This window comes from Danio rerio, chromosome 23 (genome assembly GCF_052040795.2).
Source record: "Danio rerio strain M-AB ecotype USA chromosome 23, GRCz13ab, whole genome shotgun sequence".
Classification (NCBI taxonomy): Eukaryota; Metazoa; Chordata; class Actinopteri; order Cypriniformes; family Danionidae; genus Danio; species Danio rerio.
Window position 1 is genome coordinate 44685626 of NC_141043.1, and position 21573 is coordinate 44707198.

At 36.5% G+C, this 21573-nt stretch overlaps 1 protein-coding gene across 2 annotated transcripts in view; it reads right to left on the reverse strand.

Moving 5' to 3' along the window:
- The window catches only part of scube3 (signal peptide, CUB domain, EGF-like 3), a 294145-nt gene that overhangs the window by 33632 nt on the left and 238940 nt on the right, over nucleotides 1–21573 (reverse strand). For both annotated transcript variants that reach the window (XM_087304850.1, NM_001260501.3), the window contains 4 exon segments: nucleotides 8543–8659; nucleotides 4339–4461; nucleotides 3618–3734; nucleotides 3413–3508 (listed from right to left, as the gene is read on the reverse strand). In XM_087304850.1, the coding sequence (XP_087160976.1) occupies nucleotides 3413–3508; nucleotides 3618–3734; nucleotides 4339–4461; nucleotides 8543–8659 (453 nt within the window).

Consider the following 21573-nt stretch of genomic DNA (forward strand, 5'->3'; position numbering starts at 1 on the left):
TTGAGATTACGTCAAACACTAAATAAATATTGCACAATGGCTACCTTTAAACATGCCCGACTGAAAAAAGCATCTCGTGTTAGCTTTATGCTCTGTCTGAACACTTATGAGTAACAGCGTTTGGAGATTACGCAGCGGCGTGACAGGCATCCTAATGTGAAGAGAGTCTGACATCAAAACAAACATCAGGCATGCTAAACAAGTTTATAATTTGCCAAGCGCATCGAATGATCGTGTAATTGGACTTTTCTGTCATTACGTTTCTGGGAATCATCGACTGCAGCTGTTCTGAAGAAAAAAACTAAACGTCTAATCGCTTTCCAGGTTCGCTTTCAAAAAAATAGAGTGCAAAATAGAGTCTTTATGTCTTTGAAAATTGCTTTGTGTTTCTTGATTTGAAGGGATTACATTGCAAAATAAAAAAAAGAAATGATTTACTTCCTCTATTTTTGTCTTTGTTTGCAGTATAAATATCTGAACATTCATAGATGGAGATGCATTAACCTGTCAAGGCAAAGTGACAGTAGATTAGTTTGAAAAAATGTAAGATTTGGGGGTAAAACAAGGAAATCTATCTGCCAAATATACTCAATTTCCTGGCAAATAAACTCAATATACACAAAACCGGCAGAAAATTGCTTCTTGTTTTAAGCTGTGATTATTTGGTAGTATAATTGTGTAACTACCACACTTTTTATTTTGTTTAAGCAAAAGTAAGTCTTTTTTTCCTCAATTTGAAGGGATTACACCAAAAAAGTGTAATCAAAAAGTCTCTCTTTTGCTTAAACAAAATAAAAAGTGTAGTAGTTACACACAAAAAAGAAGAATTTTGTTTTTTATAACACCCCATATATTTATAGAATCTATATATTGGTTGATATGGCTCACAAAAATCACGATTTGGTTAGATACGACACAGTGGTGTCACGGTTTGGTACGTTTTCGATACAGTAAAAACAGAAAAAAGCCAGAGGATTTCTCTAATTTAGAATTAAAACTAACATCATAATAGTATGATCTTGTTTTTTTTTTCTTTTACTTTAAACAGTGATAGAGCTATACTTCTGGGGTTTCTGCTTAGCAGCAAATAAAACAAATCCTTCTATATACTCAAAACCAAAAAGATTCCTATAAAAAATAAATGTAATATTGTAGAAGTTAAAATAAATAAAAAGAAAAGAAGAATTTAGTTTTTATATGGAATTGCAATCTATTTTTAAGTATTTTTTTTATTTTCAGAAAGATGAGTGTCCACCTTTTCCATAGACAGATCAGATCTGCTTGTTTTGACGGTCACCTGCTATTTTAGTGGATCTGAAAGCAGGAATTACTGAAATGGGCTTATGAAGGAATAATGTAACTGGGCTCTATTACATTTAACATTGTCTTAAAACCCGAAATTTTCACAACAGATTAACCGATTTTCACAACCGATTAACAGGGCTCGAAATGAACCTTTTTTTGGTAGCACCGATGCTCCTAACTTAAAAAATGTAGGCGCACCAGACAACATTTAGTCGCACCCACCAAAAATGATGAGCACAGTTACTACACTTTTATATGAACAGATTCTATTATATATTAACACTCTAATCACAACTAACAAATAAACAAAACTCTGCACTGCACTCCCGGCCCTGCACGCACTGCTTGACGTGATGTGATTAATTGAATCAACAATAATCACTGTGATGTTCTAACGGGTGCTGTCTGATATTGCACAGATGATATTATACCTTATTATTTGCATACGTCATCTTAATAGGAATAATGGTCTTTTCATAAGCTGCAATATCAGTTTCATCTCAGTGAATGCATAAAATGGTGAAGGCGGTATGAGTCACACAACTGACAGCATCGCTATGATTAAATGAAGGATTAAATAATGTTAGAATATCTCGTGCTTAAAATGTGTACATGAGACAGACACTGTTACCTGAAAACTATTGTTATTAATATCGCAAAATAAAATATTGTAATGTGCAGCTCTATCATATACAAAACATAATCAAGAATTTTAAAGGGTAATAATAATGTAATAATGTCTTAAACACTGTGCCAGTGATTTGGTAAGAGTTTATTTTAATGGTCCCTATTGCACATTTTGTTGACAACTAGATGCCGTTTAATTTTCATTTATATATATATATATTTATATATATATATATATATATATATATATATATATATATATATATATATATATATATATATATATATATGCGCAATATCACACGAGTAGCAGTGTGCTATGGCTGTATATCAGGACTGGTGTGAGGTGTGTGTTGGCAGACCCATTTGTATTAGGAACTACTTTCTTCTGCCATTTATTCACATCTGCAGCTGACGTCAGAACAGCAGAAGCAGTTACTAATTCACCAACGTCACTTTAAAGCTAGTATTTGAATGATTCTCTATTGCGTGATGTAAAGCGTCGCTTCTGGTGTGTGACCCCCTTAAGGTGATGACAAAACAGCAAATTTTGCTCACATTTTAAGATCATAAGGCTGAACGTAACATGAAATGCCATCCGTCTACAGAGATTTCTCACCAGACTCCTGTTGTGTTTGCGATAAGGAGGGACAAGGCTGAATCCAGCTTCTTATTCGCAGCTTCTTATTGACTATCCTGTCCACCTTAAAAACCACAAGGCTTCCATTTTTCAGCTTTTTATTTGCGCTGAAGAGAACACACTGAGCAAGGGCTTGTTATGCGATTCCAGCGCCATCTTGTGGATAGACAACGTCAACCGTCTTTGTCCGCCGATGAGCTCCAGAAATTGTAAATATTTTAAAATAGGCACTATTCTTGCAAATAAATTGCATAGTTGCAATCTAAATAACTATATTCTCGACTAAAAAAAGCCTCAAAAGTATATTTTGTTGTCTAACCGCAGTAATATTTGTCAAACTGTAGTGTCTGTTGCTGGCTGTATGTGGGCGGAGTAATACACAAAGGGTAAAGAGGCTGTACGGATGCTGATATTACTTAAATATATCATGGCTATCAGCCAATCAGATTCAAGATCCAGACAGAACTAAATAAATAAATATATAAATAAATAAATAAATATGTATATATATATATATATATATATATATATATATATATATATATATATATATATATATTTGTAAGCAAGATTCACTTTTGTTTAATCATTTATGTTAAAATAAAATTCATTACAGTGATGAGATTTTATTTATTTATTATATTTTTTAATAGAATGGTCAAAAGAACAGAATTTATTAAAAACAATAATATTAATAAAAATATATATGTATTTTACAACAGATTTTACAACATACTACAAGATGTAAAGGTGCATGTGCTCTTGAAGCAATCAGGCTGTGTGTGTGTGGGTGTGTGTGAGTGTGTGAGTGTGTGTGTGTGTGTGTGTGTGTGATCTCACCTATGCAGCTCTGGATGCTGCTCGTGTTGACTCTGCTCTGAGATTTTCCTCGCAGGATTGATATTCCACAGCTGACAGAATAACTGCTGTCTGATTCTGGGTAACACACCATCAACAAGTGCATTGGATACAAATGAACAAGACCGCTATGTGTGCTTCTGCTGTAGTCACGATTGAAAGTCATGCTTAAGTACTTTGCTGATACCTGACAGATAATGTGCTTTGGATGCACACGTGAGGGAACAGCTCTCTTTCTTGCCCGTTTTACTGCAGGCCAGGGTGGCTTTGGGGGCCACCAAATTGGAGGCACATTTTATGAGCTCTGCAGAAAAAAGATTGAGTTGTGTTAAAATATGCAGCACAATTAGTTTTTGACCAGAGCGCCAGCATCTGATAACATTCTGACATATACAATGTACAGTTGAAGGCAAAGTTAATAGGCCTTCTGTGAAATTTGCATTATTTTTAAAAAATATTTCCCAAATTATGTTTAACAGAGGGGAATTTTTTTCTAAAATATTTTTTCTTCTGGAGAATGTCTTATTTGTTTTATTTCGGCTAGAATGAAAGCAGTTTTTAATTTTTAAACCATTTTAAGGTCAATATTATTAGCCCCCTTAAACATTTTTACCCTGATTGTCTACAGAGCAAACCACTGTTATACAATGACCTGCCTAACTACCCTAACTTGCCTAGTTAACTAAGTCTTTAAATTCCACTTTAACCTCACAACTAGTATATTGCAAAATAACTAAAAAAATGCTATTACTGCCATCAAAATATTTGAGTTATTAAAACTAATAAATTATTATTGAATTATTAAAATGGGAAATATTTAAAAAAAAGCATTCAATAATTTTACAGGAGGGCCAATAATTGAATGTATGTGTGTGAAAGTGCTGTAGGTGGCGCTGCTGTCCACATACCCACACAGTCCTTCTTGTTCCAGTGCAGTTTGTATCCAGGAGGACAGGTACATTCATAACTGCCCAGCGTGTTAAGACAGCCCGATTTACAGCCACCCTGATTAATGCTGCACTCGTCGATATCTAGAAACAATAATAAAAAATAAAAAAACAGAAAAAATACAGACATTTAGACGAGTCTGCTGTATATATAGAGCATTGTACAGCACACTATATCCCAAATGCAGGACAGTGGATTTGTCCTTCAGTGTGATGAAGTAGTCTAAAAGATGGAGACGCTGACCTAAGTACTTTTAGGTAATTACTTTTAACCCTGGAACAAAACCTGAAGGGAAAAAGTGTCAACTGTCAAAGGCAAACTGAGAATTTCTAAGGTGTAAGTTTAGAATACCAAGGGGAAAAAGTAAAGATTCTAGAAAAAGTCAGAATTTCCAAGAAGTAAATTTAGAATGCCAAGGAAAAAAAGGAAACATTGTGAGATATAGGAGCAGAATTCCAAGAAAATGTAAAAAAAAATCAAGAAAAAAAGGAAAAAAATCTGAATTTCCAAGGTGTAAAAGAAAAAGAAAAAAAGTAAACATTGTGAGATATGTTGGAATATTTAATCAATTCCATGCGTGTTCAATCAAAAAGGTCAGGAGAGGGTTTTTCTTCAATGTCAAAAATCTTTAGCATTTATTGGATACAAATGAATAATGCGATTCACAGAATTCTGGTATCCTCAATGCAATGCAAAAGCTACATTCAGGAGGTGCGCAACAATTTACATTTCCTGAATCCCGCTTTTATACGCAGCTGATATTAACAGGTAAAGTTTAGTGAAATTCGTCACTTATCAATCATTCTTCAGTTCTCTATTGGCCGCACCCATACATGCATCCTCTTTTTCTACAAATTCTCTGCACAACATTAAAAGCACAGGACTTTCTCAAGTGCATATATTCTGTGTTCAGTTTCAATGCATTTCTGCTGACAGGAAGTTTAGCTGCAGAGCTCAAGTTAATTTTAGACAATCAGGCCTTTGCACTTCTATCAGCTTCAATCTACTTCTGCAAAAATGCTTCATTAGTATGCAAAGCAGATCACACTCAACTGTAGAAGTTCAGTTAATATATCACCTTTAAGCAAATACAAGTGTTTCATGAAAAGAAAAAGAGACAAAATAATAAAATATATATTCCTTTACACAACAGATATAACATCTGAATTTCAAGAAAAAAAAAATTAAAGATAGAGAGATATAAGAGCAGAATTCCAAAAAACAGTAAGAATTTCCAAGATGTAAACTTAGAATTCCAAAAAGGTAAACACTGCGAGATATCAAATCAGAATTCCAAAAAAAAAGGTAAAGATGCCGAGATATAAAATCAGAATTGCCATAAAGTAAGAATAGCAAGATCTAAGAGCAGAATTCGAAGAAATAGTAAGACTTTCCAAGATGTAAACTCAGAGTTCAAAGAAAAATGTAAACATTTCAATAATTAAAATCAGAATTCCAAGTAAAAAAGTAAAGATGGCGAGATAAAAGAGCAGAATTCCAATTAAAAAAGTACGAATAGCGAGATATAAGAGCAGAATTCCAATTAAAAAAGTACGAATAGCGAGATATAAGAGCAGAATTCCAATTAAAAAAGTACGAATAGCGAGATATAAGAGCAGAATTTCAATTTAAAAAGTACGAATAGCGAGATATGAGCAGAATTTCAAGAAACAGTAAGAATTTTCAAGATGTTATTTTGAATTCCAAGAAAAAAGTAAACACTGTAAGATATAAAATCAGAATTCCAGGAAAAAAGTCTAAATTCCAAGACAAAAATCTAAATATCCAAGGCATGCATTTGGATTTTCTACAAAGAAAAAAATATGGCGAGATATAAAAGCAGAATTCCACAAAAAGTCAAAATTCCAAGACAAAACTCAGAATATCCAAGAAATAGATAAGGATTCCAAAGATAAAGTGAACATTGCAAGTTATGAAATCAGAATTTCAAAAAAATGTAAAGACGCGGGATATAAAAGCAGAATTTCAAGAAAAAGCCAGAATTTCCAAGTAACAATCACAAGATATAAATTTAAAGAAAATTAAGAAAAAAAGTAACGATGGCAAGATAGAAAAACAGAATTCCAAGAAAACGTAAGAATCTTTATTGTGTTAAAAGTAGCCTAGATATTTAGTATTACAAGAAAAATGTGAACACTGAGAGATAAAATCAAAATTCCAAGAAAAGAATCTACATTTCAAGAATATTTCTCCATAATTTCCAAAGCATCAAATCTAGAAAAAAAAAATATCCAAGGTGTAAATTTAGAATACCAAGAAAAAAATCCAAAAGAAATCCAAAAATGACAAGATAAAAGAAATCTGAATCCCAAGAATAAACCAGGATTCCAAGAAATTTCTCACGGCATGCATTTGGAATTTCAAAGAATATGTAAAATCAAAACTCCAAGAAAAAAATGTTAATTTCCAAATCACAAAATTACAACTTAAAAAGAAAGAAAAAAAAAAATATATATATATATATATATATAAATCTTCAAGAAAATAAGTCAAAATATCCAAGGCACAAATTTTGAATTCCAAAAGAAAGTAAACATTGCGAGATATGAAATCAGAAATCCAAAAATAAAACAGAATTCCCTGGAAAAAATAATTCCAAAATAAAAATGACAAGAATACCAAGACTAAACAGAATTCCAAGAAATTTGGTAATTTTGAATAAATACTGTAAAAGATAAAAATCTGAAATTCCCCCCCCAAAAAGTCAAATTATTCAATGTAAGCTTATGATTCAGAGAGGAAAAGAACATGTTGTAATATAAACGTAACTGTAATGCAATGTGTTCTCATACAGCACATTTATCATGCATGACCATACACCTATAGCACTTTCCAGTCATGAGGGGGAGTCTCTCCACACCACCACCAGTGTGAAGCATCTACATGGATGACGCAACGGCAGCCACAATGACAACCGCCCCAGTGCTTCACTACACACCAGCTATTGGTGGAGTGGAGAGACAGTGATAGAGCCAATTCAGTGGATGCGGATGATTGGGAGGCCATGATGGGTATAGGCCAGGACACCAAGCTTACACCCCTGCTCTTTACGAGAAATGCCATGGGACTTTTAATGACCACAGAGAGTCAGGACCTCGGTTTAACGTCTCATCCAAAAGACGGCACTCAGTGACAGTATAGTGTCCCCTTCCTTATCCTGGGGCTTTAAGACTCACACAGAACACAGGTTGAGCGCCCCCTGCTGGCCTCACTAACACCACTTCCAACAGCAACCTAGTTTATGTGGTCTCCCATCCAGGTACTGATCAGATTCAGCCCTGCTTAGCTTCAGTGAGTATAACTGGTCTTTGGCTGCAGGGTGATAAGGTTGTGGCTGCAATTGTGCGAAAGAGTCAGAGTTCTGTCATTAAAAAGTCTTATAATTACCTATAGCATTTGATTTTGTTGATTTTTTAAACTACGTTTCCATACAAACTGAAATAAATAGTTTGATCTAGCAGATTACAAACAGTACATCTTTGTAAAAGTGTGTGTAGGAGTTTTTGTGTGCTTCTGTAAGGAACAAAGAGCTGGCCACCCTCGTCTGGTTTCCCCTTTTCTTTATCATAGGCTCCAGTCTAAAGCCTTTGACTTTCACGTTTCCTTTCCCTGTCTGGATCCCAGAGCCTTCATTAATCTGAAGAGCGAGCAAGAGGAACGCGGTGACAGAAAACCGATGTTAGATTGCCACATACAAACGACAAAAAAAAAAAATTACAGCAAGTCAGTCAGACAGTTCTCCTGCTGGGCATCCTGTAATGTCCTCAAAGCAGCTGTTTTTAACTCCTGCTTGGATCTGCTTCAACAATCCTACACTTCTGTTACTGTAAACTCTCAAACAATCAATCGTGTCCTCGAGGCTTTTGCAGATCTAGCATCATTTCCCAGCAGATAAAGGCTCAATGGGAAACTGATGACCATTCTCTAGAAACAAAAGAGCCGCATTGATCTGGATGTTATCGAAGCGCTAACAGGGAAAGAGAGAAACATTCATTATTCCTGTTTCTCTTTACAATGGCGAGAGACGCATACATCACTAAATGAGTCTTCATCTGCTCAGCCAAGCGTGAAACAAGTGCACTGATGCAGCCACTTTTGGTCGAGAGACACACACTTGGAGTGGACGAAACCTGCTTTGCTTACCTCCGCAGTGAGCCACGCCGTAGAGGACGTAGCCTTTATGACAGTAGCATTGGAAACTCCCGGGTGAATTTATGCATGTGTGGTCACAGGCCCGGTCAAACGAACACTCGTCTATATCTGCAGAAACACAAAACACAAGCACTTTATTCACAATCAAACATCAAACGCATGCTCTAATGAACAGTCTCTATTAGAGCTGTCGCCAAAAATCCTTCAAGAAATTGATTCTGAGCTTAGTTTTCAACAGTAGATGGTGCTCTATGGTAGTTTTCATCAGTAGATGGCGCTCTAGGTTATTTTTATACAGTAAATGGCGCTCTAGGGTAGTTTTTAACAGTAGATGGCGCTCTAGGTTAGTTTTTAACAGTAGATGGCGCTCTAGGGTAGTTTTTAACAGTAGATGGCGCTCAAGGGTAGATTTCAACAGTAGATGGCGCTTTTGGGTAGTTTTTAACAGTAGATGGTGCTCTAGGGTAGTTTTAACAGAAGATGGCGCTCTAATGTAGTTTTTAACAGTAGATGGTGCTCTAGGGTAGTTTTTAACAGTAGATGGCGCTCTAGTGTAGTTTTAAACAGTAGATGGCGCTCTAGGGTAGTTTTAACAGAAGATGGCGCTCTAGGGTAGTTTTTAACAATAGATGGTGCTCTAGGGTAGTTTTAACAGAAGATGGCGCTCTAGGCTAGTTTTCAATAGTAGATGGCGCTTTAGAGTAGTTTTAACAGAAGATGGTGCTCTAGGCTAGTTTTTAATAGCAAGTGGTGCTCTAAGCTAGTTTTAACAGTAGATGGCACTCTTGGCTAGTTTAAACAGTAGATGGTGCTCTAGGCTAGTTTTAACAATAGCTCTAGGGTAGTTTTAATAGAAGATGGCACTCTAGGCTAGTTTTAACAGCACATGGTGCTCTAGGGTAGTTTTTAGCAGTAGATGGCGCTGTAGGCTAGTTTTAACAGTAGATAGCGCTCTAGGCTAGCTTTTAACAGCAGATGGTGCTCTAGGCTATTTTTGTAACAGTAGATGGTGATTTAGGGTAGTTTTTAGCAGTAGATGGCACTGTAGGCTAGTTTTAACAGTAGGTGGCGCTCTAGGCTAGTTTTTAACAGTAGATGGCGCTCTATGCTAGTTTTAACAGCAGATAGTTTTAACACTTGCCAAACGCGGGTAAATTTCAGCTTTGGTGGGTAAGACACCCGCCCCCACTAGCCCCTTTGTAGTTCGTAGTTTTCTTAAAGCACAGTACGACAATAAGGATGGCCCAATATGCGTGCAAATGTGATCTTAGAATCGAGAAGCAGCACGACTGACAAAAATAACTGTTCGCTCGAGCAAAAGCAGGTGAATACCTTATGAGAGAATGATTACTGTCAAAAAGTGCACGTGCGCGCACCAGTTGCGATCGGTTTTGCTTTCGTTTTAATTCTTCTCAGGCACGTGATCATCCTTTCATCATCACTCGTGGTATGTTTTTACCTGCTTTTCTTTTGCTTACAGTTATTTTGTTAATATAGTTAATTATCATCCTTTACAATAACATTGCTCTAATAACAGATTAACTCCCCATTTATGTGTAGTAACCGCTGATCTGAGACCTTTAGCCAGGATAGATTACCGTGCATAATTTAGATACATGACAATAGATCTTTTTACATGTCAAATAAAAAGAAACATTTTGTCGAATAAAAAGTGCATGTATACAGCTATATATTTGCTTGTTTTGACATTTAAAATGTGTGGCTAAAAATAATTATGCCTTTTTGGTGTTGTCAGAGATGAATTTGCTAAATCCTTAATTTTGAGCACTAAAAAAGCCATGTGAAATAAAAAACAATTGCAATGCTCACACACAACACACACAAACCGTGAAATAAATGAGAAGGCATGTGGACAACACAACATCTAAACCAAGTCATTTCAGCATGTCAAAGTCACATTTATTAATACAAAATATATTTTCCAAGCAACAAAATTGTGGCTGGTGAAAATGCCAAGTGGCTAGTAATGTTAGAAATCTACAGTGGCTGGTGATCAAAAAAGTCATTAGCCCCTTTCACACAGTGATACCGGTAAATTTCTGGAAAATTTCCGGAACGACTTTACCGGTATATTGAAAAAAGCGCTGTTCACACAGGCGAGGACATTACGGAAATTTTCCGGAAAAGAGCATTCACACATCCATTCCAAAATACCGGTAAATTCTGACATCATTCACCACAAATGAGCTCTAAACGGCTGCGCTTGTATTTGTAAACATTTGACTAAATTACAAACTCTGTGGATGATCAATATTGTGAACAACTTTCGCAGGATCACTTTCGCATGTTGAGATGTTCATAATATGTGCGTGTGCAGGCGCTCACAGGCTGTTTCACAGGCACACGCAAAGCTTGAAGGTAAACAAACAGCCGCTTATCATAAGCATCTTATCGATAATTAATTACACGGTTGGCATTAAGAAGAACATATAAACGTGATCTGACTAACTTCTAGCAGCTAAATGTGTCTGGAAAAATATTGAAAGGCTTTTATTCTCACAAACCGCGCGGACGTAAACTCGTCTGACTGTTCTGATTGGCTAAAGCAGACGTCTCACGTCAGCACGTTCTAGACGTGCACGCGCTTATTACGGGAATCTTCCTTCTGCATTCACACAGCGCAGCATTCCGGCAAATTACCGGTAATGTTACAACTTCTCTTTCCGGAAAATAGCCAGAACGAATTTACCGGTATTTTCAAAAAGGACCTGTTCACACATACAACCTTCCCGAAAAATTGCCTGTATGTCTGTATGTGTGAAAGGGCCTATTGTCAAGCCCTGTATATATTTATTGATTTTATTAGTTTTTGAAGTAAAAGATAATGTTTTTGGCAGCTTTTTTGTTACATTTACCCGAGTTGTGGATCTAAAACGAATGCAACTCACCAACCACAAAGATAAGAATAGTACATAGTATATAGCACATATACGGCTATACACCCAAAGCGCTTTACACTCATATGAGGGAGTACGAAACAGACAAGATGGTTAACTTAAGCGTTTAGCATGTTGCGAGATTGTCCTGAAATCTCCTTCGAGAAGCAGTCGGAGCTCATGAATGGAGACAAAATCAATACATGGCCCAGAAAACTCTTGTTCAGTCTAACAAATCACACGCAGCGCTTCTCGCCTGCGGTGAAGATCAGTTCAGGGTTTGGATGTGACTGTGGTCTGCTGATATCACTCAAAAGCTCAGCTGGAGAATAATACTGAAGGACTTTACGCACTCCACAGGCAGCAAAACTCAATGGCCACACAGATCGCTGATGCAAAGAGGTATGGTGTAAGAGTGCTGCATGGACAGGGAAACCTGGTAAAGGTTGCCCACCACTACATGCATATTTCACATTTACATTTAGTCATTTAGCAGATGCTTTTATCTAAAGCGACTTACAATTGAGGAGGCATTCGGTGATTCAAGAAGAGGCAATACACACAAGTGCTGATTATACAAAGGAACTGTTAGTGCTCAGAGAATCAAGTGATCAGGTAAGGGAGTAGTTTTTTTAAGTTTTATTTATACATTGTGAAACATAACAAAAGTTTACAAAGACATAAACATGTAACAATAAGCAAATACACTGAAGAGTATTTTGAGCAAATAATAATAATAATAAAATAAATAAATAAATAATAAAAAATAAAAATAAAATAATAAAAATAAATAGATAAATAAATAAAAACCAACAACACTAGTGCAATCTTATATACATAAAAAACAAGTCTACAATGTGTTGACCAGAAATTTCCCGTAAAAGCTGGGCATTAGGGGGTGGGAACTCAATCAGAAGTAGCAGGGTCAAGCTGAAGAGTTTGGATATATTTGCGAAGGGGTTCCCACAATTTGATAAAAATAGTGCTAGTTCGGTGAAGAGAGTACCTAATTTTTTCTAATTTCATAAAATAAAGAACATTTCTTATCCAACAAGAGTGAGAAGGAGGGTGAGGGCTCTTCCAGTTCAGAAGAATTAATCGCCAAGCCAGAAGGGTTAAGAAGGCTACAAAGTCTACAAAATTAGAGGGTAAAGTGTGGTCGGGCGGAAGAACCTCAAATAAACCAATAATTAGACAATGTGGGATATCAACAGTGGTAACAGCTGATAGCAAGAGAAATATTTGTCTCCAAAAAGAAAGCAGGGAAGGACAGGACCAAAACATATGGAATAAAGTAGCTGTACCAGAATGACATCTGTTGCAGTCAGGGTCTATAGACGGATTGATGCGAGCTATAGCCTGCTCTTGGACCAGTGAGCTCTATGCACTACCTTGCATTGTATTAGCCTGTGACGTGCACAGATTGAGGAGGAGTTAACCCTGTTCAAGACCGCTTTCCATGTCTCCTAGGTAATGTCAATTCCAATGTCTTGAGACCAGGTGGTCCGTAAATTATCAGAAGAAAATTGAAGATTAACAATTATATTAAATAATTTAGAAATTGCACCTTTAGCACAGGGATCTATGCCCAGTATTGTGTCTAGATCTGAAGTAGGCGGTGCATTTGGAAAGTTAACAAATTTTTTGCGCACAAAATCTCAAATTTGCAAGTATCTGAAAAAATTGGCTTTAGGGACATTAAATTGGGAGGCCAACTGACCAAAACAGGCAACAACACCGTCAATGTAAAGATCACCAAAAGAAGCCAATCCAAGATCTCTCCATGAGGCACAAGCCAAGATGTCCAAGATGAAGGCGGGAGTAGTTTTTTAATAGAGAAAAGAGTGTTTCTACAGGTGGTTTGTCAAGCCCACTCACCTGTGTAAAGCTCACTTTTTAAATGCACAATGTTTTTTCTTTTTTAGAGAGATATGGAGTGATTGTAAGAAAGTGTGTGGTGCAAATGTTCCAGAGATGAAAGAGTGTGTTTTTTAAAGGTGGTTTGTCAAGCCCACTCACCTGTTTGAGGCACACTAAGAATCGCATAATGTTTTGAGGTTGTTGTGTGTCATTTCTACTCACCATTAAGTATATCTGCATCAGCATGAAAACTAAAGCTGCGTTCAGATTACATGATTTTGTTTAATTTTTGGCAGGATTTGCTTGATGTATGGTGTCGTGAGGATTTGGAAATGACAACTGGGATCGCGACGCAAGATTCCACTGTTTCTTCTCATATAGTGTGACATACAGCATGACAACCGATGCAATGTCTGTGATGCTTCACAATTTCAACGATAAAAATTCTAGCATGCTTAACTTTTTCCCCTTTGTCCATAACAAGTTCTGTCACATTGGTGACACTGACCAATAAGAGCACAGAATTAAAAGTACAGTACAGAGTACAGAAAGTACAGAGCTTTTAAAATGGCTGAAGGAAAGAGAGGACTATGCTGCTTTCTATGACACAGAAAAAGTCATCATTGGACTAAGACAGATTAATATCTGTAAAGAATAATATATATATATATATATATATATATATATATATATATATATATATATATATATATATATATATATATATATATATATATATATATACACACACACACACAACAGTCCTTTCTGGATCTCGAATCTGATTGGCTGATAGTCATGATATATTTAAGTAAAATCAGCATCTGTACAGACTCTTTACCGTTTGTGTATTACTCCGCCCAAATCCAGCCAGCAACAGACACTACAGTTTGACAAATATTACTGCTGTTAGACAACCAAATATACTTTTGAGACTTTTTTTAGTCGAGAATATAGTTGTTTAGATTGCCACTATGCAGTTTATTTGCAAGAATAGTGCCTATTTTAAAATATTTACAATTTCCGAGAGACAGCTCGTCTGCGACAGTTGACGTTTTCTTTCCACAAGATGGTGACAGAACCGCATAATAAGCCCTTACGCTTAGAAGATATAACAGTCTGTTAGTCTAACTGTAGGAGATCAAATCAATATTAAACTGGTATGCACACCTGCCAACACTTTTTTCATGGGAGTATCCCGTATTTCAGACCAGTCTCCCACAACCATCCCATTTTTATTTCTTCCAAAAAAAAACCCACGTAATTTTACCCACCCCCCTCTTTGGTAAAGTCTGTAAACTAAACACCCCTGGGTTGCCAACTTTGTGTACAGTACCCGATCAAAGCGGCCGCCCAAAATCGCTAAATCCTGTTCTCAACCTTACCCCCCAACCCCCCTCTCCCCGGTCTCCCGCGTTTTCAGAGACATGTTGGCAGGTTAGATGATCTCTCTTTTTGTATGTTGTAGTGCTGTATGTATACCCATTTTCTCGCATATCAGGAGTCTGTGTTGTGTTGGCAGATAGAAATAAGCAAAAAGCGCATGTGTTTAGCGTTTTACTTATCGCAAACGCAACAGCAGTCTGGTGACGTTAGTGGGTTCGTTGTTATTTTTGGGGTTAATATTGTAAAATCCCGATTGCAACAGAGAAATACTGTAGACTGTAACACTGTAAGAAGATATCTCTATAGATGGATGGCATTTCATGTCACATTCAGCCTTATAATCTTAAAGTGTGAGCAAAAATCAGCAGTTTTGTCATCAGTTTAGACAGAGTCATTCAAACTCTGGCTCTAAAGTGACCTCCCACCAGTGCTGATAAACAGCATATAAACACACATTATATATATATATATATATATATATATATATATATATATATATATATATATATATATATATATATATATATATATATATATGCTAAAATATATAAGCTATATATAAAAAGCCAAAAAGATTTTTAAGTGTTGACAGAGGGGAAATTATTTGCTGTGAAGCCATGCTAATATGGCTGCCCATGACTTCTGAATTAGCCAATTGTGAACCTGAAAGGGTGATGTCAAAGCTAGGAAAATAAGTATTGAACACAATTTCTCTCTGAAAACCTTTTTTTTAAGCTGCCGTTGACTTGAAATTTTCCCCTTATGTTGGTAACAATCAAGGAAATCCATATATGCAAAGAAAATAAATCTAAGTAGTTTACAAATCAACTTGTGTGTAATAAATTGACATCCCACAGGACAAAAGTATTGAACAGATGAAGAAAGGGAGGTGTAGAAAGGCAGTGAAAGCCCAGACAGCAGCTGAAATCTATCAGTAGTTCTTCAGCAACCCTCTGTCCTTTCCAGTGTATATGAATATCAGCTGCTTCAGTTCAACATCTACATTAGCAGGAGGATGAAGATGAAGCCAGGGTGGACATTCCAGCAAGACAATGATCCAAAACACAGCCAAGGAGACTCTCAAATGCTATCAGAGAAAGAAAATTAAGCTGTAGAATGGCCCAGCCAATCACCTGACCCGAATCAAATAGAGAATACAAAATAAAGCTCAGATTTGATAGACGTGACCCACAGAACCATCAAGATTTTGACACTCTGTTGAAGTCTGTGAAAAACTCACACCTGAGCAACGCATGTGACTTCGTTCTCCATATGAGAGACGTCTTTAAGATGCCACCAAAAAAGCATTTGATATAAATTATTAAATATGTTTCACCATTTCAGTGTTTTCTCCTTGTGTCATTTCAGTGTTATTACACAGAACTCATGTTACAGATGTTTTATTTTGTGTATTGTTTGAGTTTTTACCAAAATCTGCTTCAATTCCATGCCAACAGCTCCTTTAGAAACATTATGGCCTATATCAGCATACTATCATCTCAAAAACATAGCTAGAATCAGATGCTTTGTTTCTAGTGAAGATTTAGAAAAACTTGTTCATGCTTTTATCAGCAGCAGGGTGGATTACTGTAATGGACTCCTCACTGGCCTTCCTAAAAAGACAGTCAGACAGTTGCAGCTCATCCAGAACGCTGCAGCCAGAATTCTAACCAGAACCAGAAAATCAGAGCACATCACACCTGTCCTCAGGTCTCTACACTGGCTCCCAGTTACATTCAGAATAGATTTTAAAGTATTATTACTGGTCTATAAATCACTAAATGGCCTAGGACCTAAATACATCACAGATATGCTCACTGAATACAAACCCAACAGATCACTCAGATCTTTAGGATCATATAAACTAGAAGTTTCAAGAGTTCAGTCAAAGCATCGGCTTTTGGCCACTATGCCCCTCGCTGCTGGAATCAGCTTCCAGAAATGATCAGATGTGCTCCAACATTTAGGCACATTCAAATCAAGACTGAAAACACATCTGTTTAGCTGTGCCTTTACTGAATGAGCACTGTGCTGCGTCCGACAGATTGCACTATCATGTTTTTCTCTTCTTCTTCATTCTTTTATATCACATTTTACCTGTTTTCATGTTTTGTTTTGACGCATTTTTATTATTTTTTTTTATTTTTATTTTACTTGTTTCTTTTATTCTTGTTTATGTAAAGCACTTTGAATTGCCATTGTGTATGAAATGTGCTATATAAATAAACTTGCCTTGCCTTGCCTATAAAAAAAATAAATAAATTAAAAAAAAACATGATGTGTTCAATACTTATTTCCCCCTGTATGGCCCCAGTTTTTAATTTATTCCTGCCAGACCGAAAATGACATTCAGATCTGCTGTGTGAGTGGTAAGGGGAAGTAACATGCATTATTTGACAGCAGCTCTACATAAATCTCATAGCTGAATTACTTCGATCCCCCAAAAAGAGTATTTTTCCAGTAAAAGCTGAGGTGTTTGCTCACTGAAGACACTTTAACCAGCATGAACTGCTAAACATCTGACATGACAGCACATCACCAAGCGTAGACAGGGTTTCTAGTATTTTAAACTTGTCCACCTGTCAGTGAGTTTAACCACAAGGTTATCTCAACTGACAAGCTTGTCCACTTTTGACCACTTTTAGAGGAAATTGAACACATATTCAGACGGATTGCTTTCATGGTGTAAACTCTCATGCGGTCGAATGCATTCACACATCCATAAAAGACCAGCTACCCTGCATTACTGACTGAACATATGCACCATAACAAGCTGTTCACACTTCATCATGCTGTAGCAAAACAGAGGAGTTAGGATGGAAATAAGGGCTCTGCTATATACTGAGTTTATCGAAAAATTTGCTTATCACTATATAAACATTGCAATGTTTTGCAGCAAATTATGATTTAATAGAAAAGTATGTTTGTTAGGGATGTAACGATATTTTAAATACCATCATACCGCAATAGCAATTTCTTTCAATATTACCGTGGTTGTGACTCAATACAATCATAGGTCTTTTGGTGAAAAGTTTGCTCAGGCGAATGGAGCGAATGGGAGGTAGCGGAAACTACAATTTTCATCAGCTCAGGCGTGGCCATCATCCTTTGCGGTCTGTTGTCGCTACAGATTCAGTAATGCAGAAATGGAGGGTGCTGCCAGGAGCGGCAAGGAAAAAGAGCTAAAAATGGTCGAACCTAAAGCGGGTTTTAAATCAGATGTGTAGAAGCATTTCAGTTTCTCTCTGAAAAGAAACAAGAAAGTAGAAAAGGGGACAGAAAAAAGGGTATGCAGGCACTGCCAGACCATGCTGAAATACGACTAACATGATGGGGATTATTTTAGTCAAGGGGACAGCAGAACACAGCACACTGCTCAGATTGATGGAGACATTGACTTGTACCACCAAGAGACCTCTATCTCACTCATGGCTTGTCCTTTCGAGTGGTGTTTTTTTTTACATGGTTTAATATTTTTTGTTATTAAATTGAATAATTTAAGTTCCTATTTGAAAGTTTACAGATAGATAATTTGTATGTCATTGATCTGTTCAGTGTTGAGGTAACCTGAACATTCTAGCACTTTTTTGTCCCTTCATTAGTTTTGTTTTTCCTTTAAATGATTCAATAAATACAGTACCGTGCCATTCATACCTAGGTATTATCGTATCGTGATATTCTGATACCGTTACATCCCTAATGTTTGTACAAAACCATATCTATAACTGATACATCCTACACATCTTTTTATTAATGATAATTACAATATTAATGATTTATTATTGGTTTGAGTGGAGGTAATATGCAAAAATCTCTTTTATAGGATGTTTAAACACAGTTGTGGGGCAAAAGTGTGTGAATATAGCCAGCCTCAAATGGTCAAAATTAATTAATTCTACTTTTTATTATGACACTTGATTAAACTGTCTGCGGAAGCACTTTGATTGACATTCCCCTTTGCACATGTCATCAGAGGGGGAAAGACTCCATTAGTAAATATTTCTCTCTTTAGCATAAACAGCCCACATGATGCACCACAGCCTTCTTTACATGTGCATAAGGTAAAGAATGAATGAGAAATGGCGAAAAGCAATGCATTACAGCTGAAAAAGCATGTTAATAATGAAAACACGTTCCCAGAATGGTGTTGAATGAGAAAGACATTCAAAATATGCTTAATATTAAATAAATTTTCTAACGTTTATAAAAAAAAAATGATGGTTTACAGAAGGGCTGCACGATATTGGAAAAATCTGACAAATGTGATATTTAATTTTTTTGCGAAACACTACCTGACAAATTAATGTTGACTTTTCAAGTTTTAGAAACAACAAATAATAACTGGACTTTTAGTTGATCATTTGATATCATAAGTCGCTTATATGAAAGGCAAAGGCCTCTAGATTATGCTTATTTTACCACAATAAAACATGATCATGCCTTGATTTTTAATGATTTAATTAACACAGTAAGATCTGACACAAGTCTTGTCACTTAACAGAAATAAACTTCCAGGCGGCCCTATTTGAAAACATTTTCAGAATGCCATGAGCGCTCTGCGGGTCACATGACAAGAACAGACTGAACACATTTTTATTTTGCATGGAATATACACTTTCCATAGACTAATTATCTCAGACAAACACTGCAGTGCTTTTTAATTTTCTCCATTAATAAAACTTGTATCAGAGCTGCAGCAATGTTTTGTCAGTTTGTCATCCTCTGAGTAAAAGGTTGATAGTCACCTACCAATCTACGTATAACTCCCCCTGTCCCCCCCTCCTAAGGCCATGGTAAAACTGTCAAGTGTAGATCGGTCTACTGTGATAAAAAGGTTGGGGATATATAATATTGAAAATAATGTCGAAAAACTACATTTCCCATAATGCTTAACAGAAAATTCCACCAATCCGAGAATTGCAGTGAGCAAAGTGCAGAAAAATTATGAATTAGCCCCGCCCACTTCAATGAAGCACTGTGATTACTTAAGCACATACTTAGTAATGACCATGTTTTTTGATTATTTTGTATGGCTTTTTTAAAAATTATATGTAATTTAATGAATTGTTGTAGGCGATTATAGTTTGATCCCTCAACAAAATTCAATTGTAACTTTGTACATTTTCATAGACTACTTTGCTTCATATAATTGTCGTGGGCGACACGGTGGCTCAGTGGTTAGCACTTCCACCACAGCAAGAAGGCTTGGTCCCAGCTGGGTCAGTTGGCCTTTCTGTGTGGAGTTTGCATGTTCTCCCCGTGTTGGTGTGGGTTTCCTCCGGGTGCTCCGGTTTCCCCCACAGTCCAAACTAGGGCTGTGCAATTAATCGAAAATCCAATTTCGATTTCGGCTTCTAACAATTATGAAAAACCATTAATCGAGATAAACGATTATTGCATCATATACCAAAAGCGCGAAAGACCGGGTGCTTATGTGAGTGTGCAACACGCGCACACGCATAAGCACGCGGTCAGCATTCGGTCTCATTCGCACACTGAGACGAGCGGAGAAGCACAGACATCTAAAGTAATCTTAACATGAGCGCTTTAATGGTCAAATAGGTGTCAAAACGCGGTGATTAGTGATTATTCATATTAACCCTCATTTGCGTAATAAACAAACGAGTTGAGAATCAAAAGACACGTGAAAGAGAAACCATTAAAGAGACAGTGCGAAATGCTGCCGCCTGTTTTATCATTAATCAAACGACGAGAAAATTCCTCACTGCTCTTGACTGAAGGATTTTTGTAGCTGCAGTGTTTTTCTGAGGGTGAAGATGCTTAAATCACAGTTTGTTTTATATTTTTATTTTTTTGTATTTATTTCTCTTTCCTTTGCAGGGTGGAAAATAACTTTAAAAATACAGTTGAAGTCAGAATTATTAGCCCTCCTGAATATTAGCAACCCTTTTCCTCCAATTTCTGTTTAATGGAAAGAAGTTTTTTTAAACTTATTTCTGAACACAATAGTTTTGATATATCATGTCTAATTACTGATTTGTTTTATCTTTGCTATGATGACAGTACATAACATTTTACTTATTATTTAACATAATTTGGGAAATAGTTATTTAAAAAAACTGAATTCTCAGGAGCGCTAATATTTTTGACTTCAACTGATAATCATTTAGAATAATCGTGATTACAATTATGACCAAAATAATCGTGATTATGATTTTTTCCAAAATCGAGCAGCCCTAGTCCAAACACATGCGCTATAGGTGAATTGAATAAACTAAATTGGCCGTAGTGTATGTATGTATGAGGGCTCGAAATTGCGACCATTTTGGTTGCATATGCGCCCGAAAATTAATCTATGCGACCTCATAATATATTTGGGCGCATTAGTGCGACTGCAGATAATAGTTGTAGTGCGACCTGTTTTGATTTTTTGTAAAAACGTGCTGAATCGCTCTTCTCTGCCGCTATATTGGTTCATATTAGCTGTCAATCACTCGAAGTATTCCGCTGTCAGATGACAGGGAAGGAGCTTTTATGACCACGGGAAATGCAAACGGCTGAAGAGTAAAATCTTAAAGCACACAGGTTTGCAAACCCCACCTAAAGTTGAGGCGCAGATGAAAGCGATCATGACACGTGGTGAATAATGATCCGCCAGCTGAGATCAATCGAGCGCGCTTCTTGGAGAAGGTGCCCGAATCTCCATGCGTTGCATTCACTGCGTGTTCAGCGCAAATGTCCGCTAAAAGTCAAATCTAATACTGTATATATCATCGCCAAAGAAGCTCGCCTTTACTAAGTTTACACTGAAACTGCGGCTCATAACAGACAGCGGTATTGCGCCGGTTGTCATCGCAAGAATCTTGCTCTGCCTGCTCATAAATTGGGTCGGCTGACTCGCCAGCTTTTCCACTAACA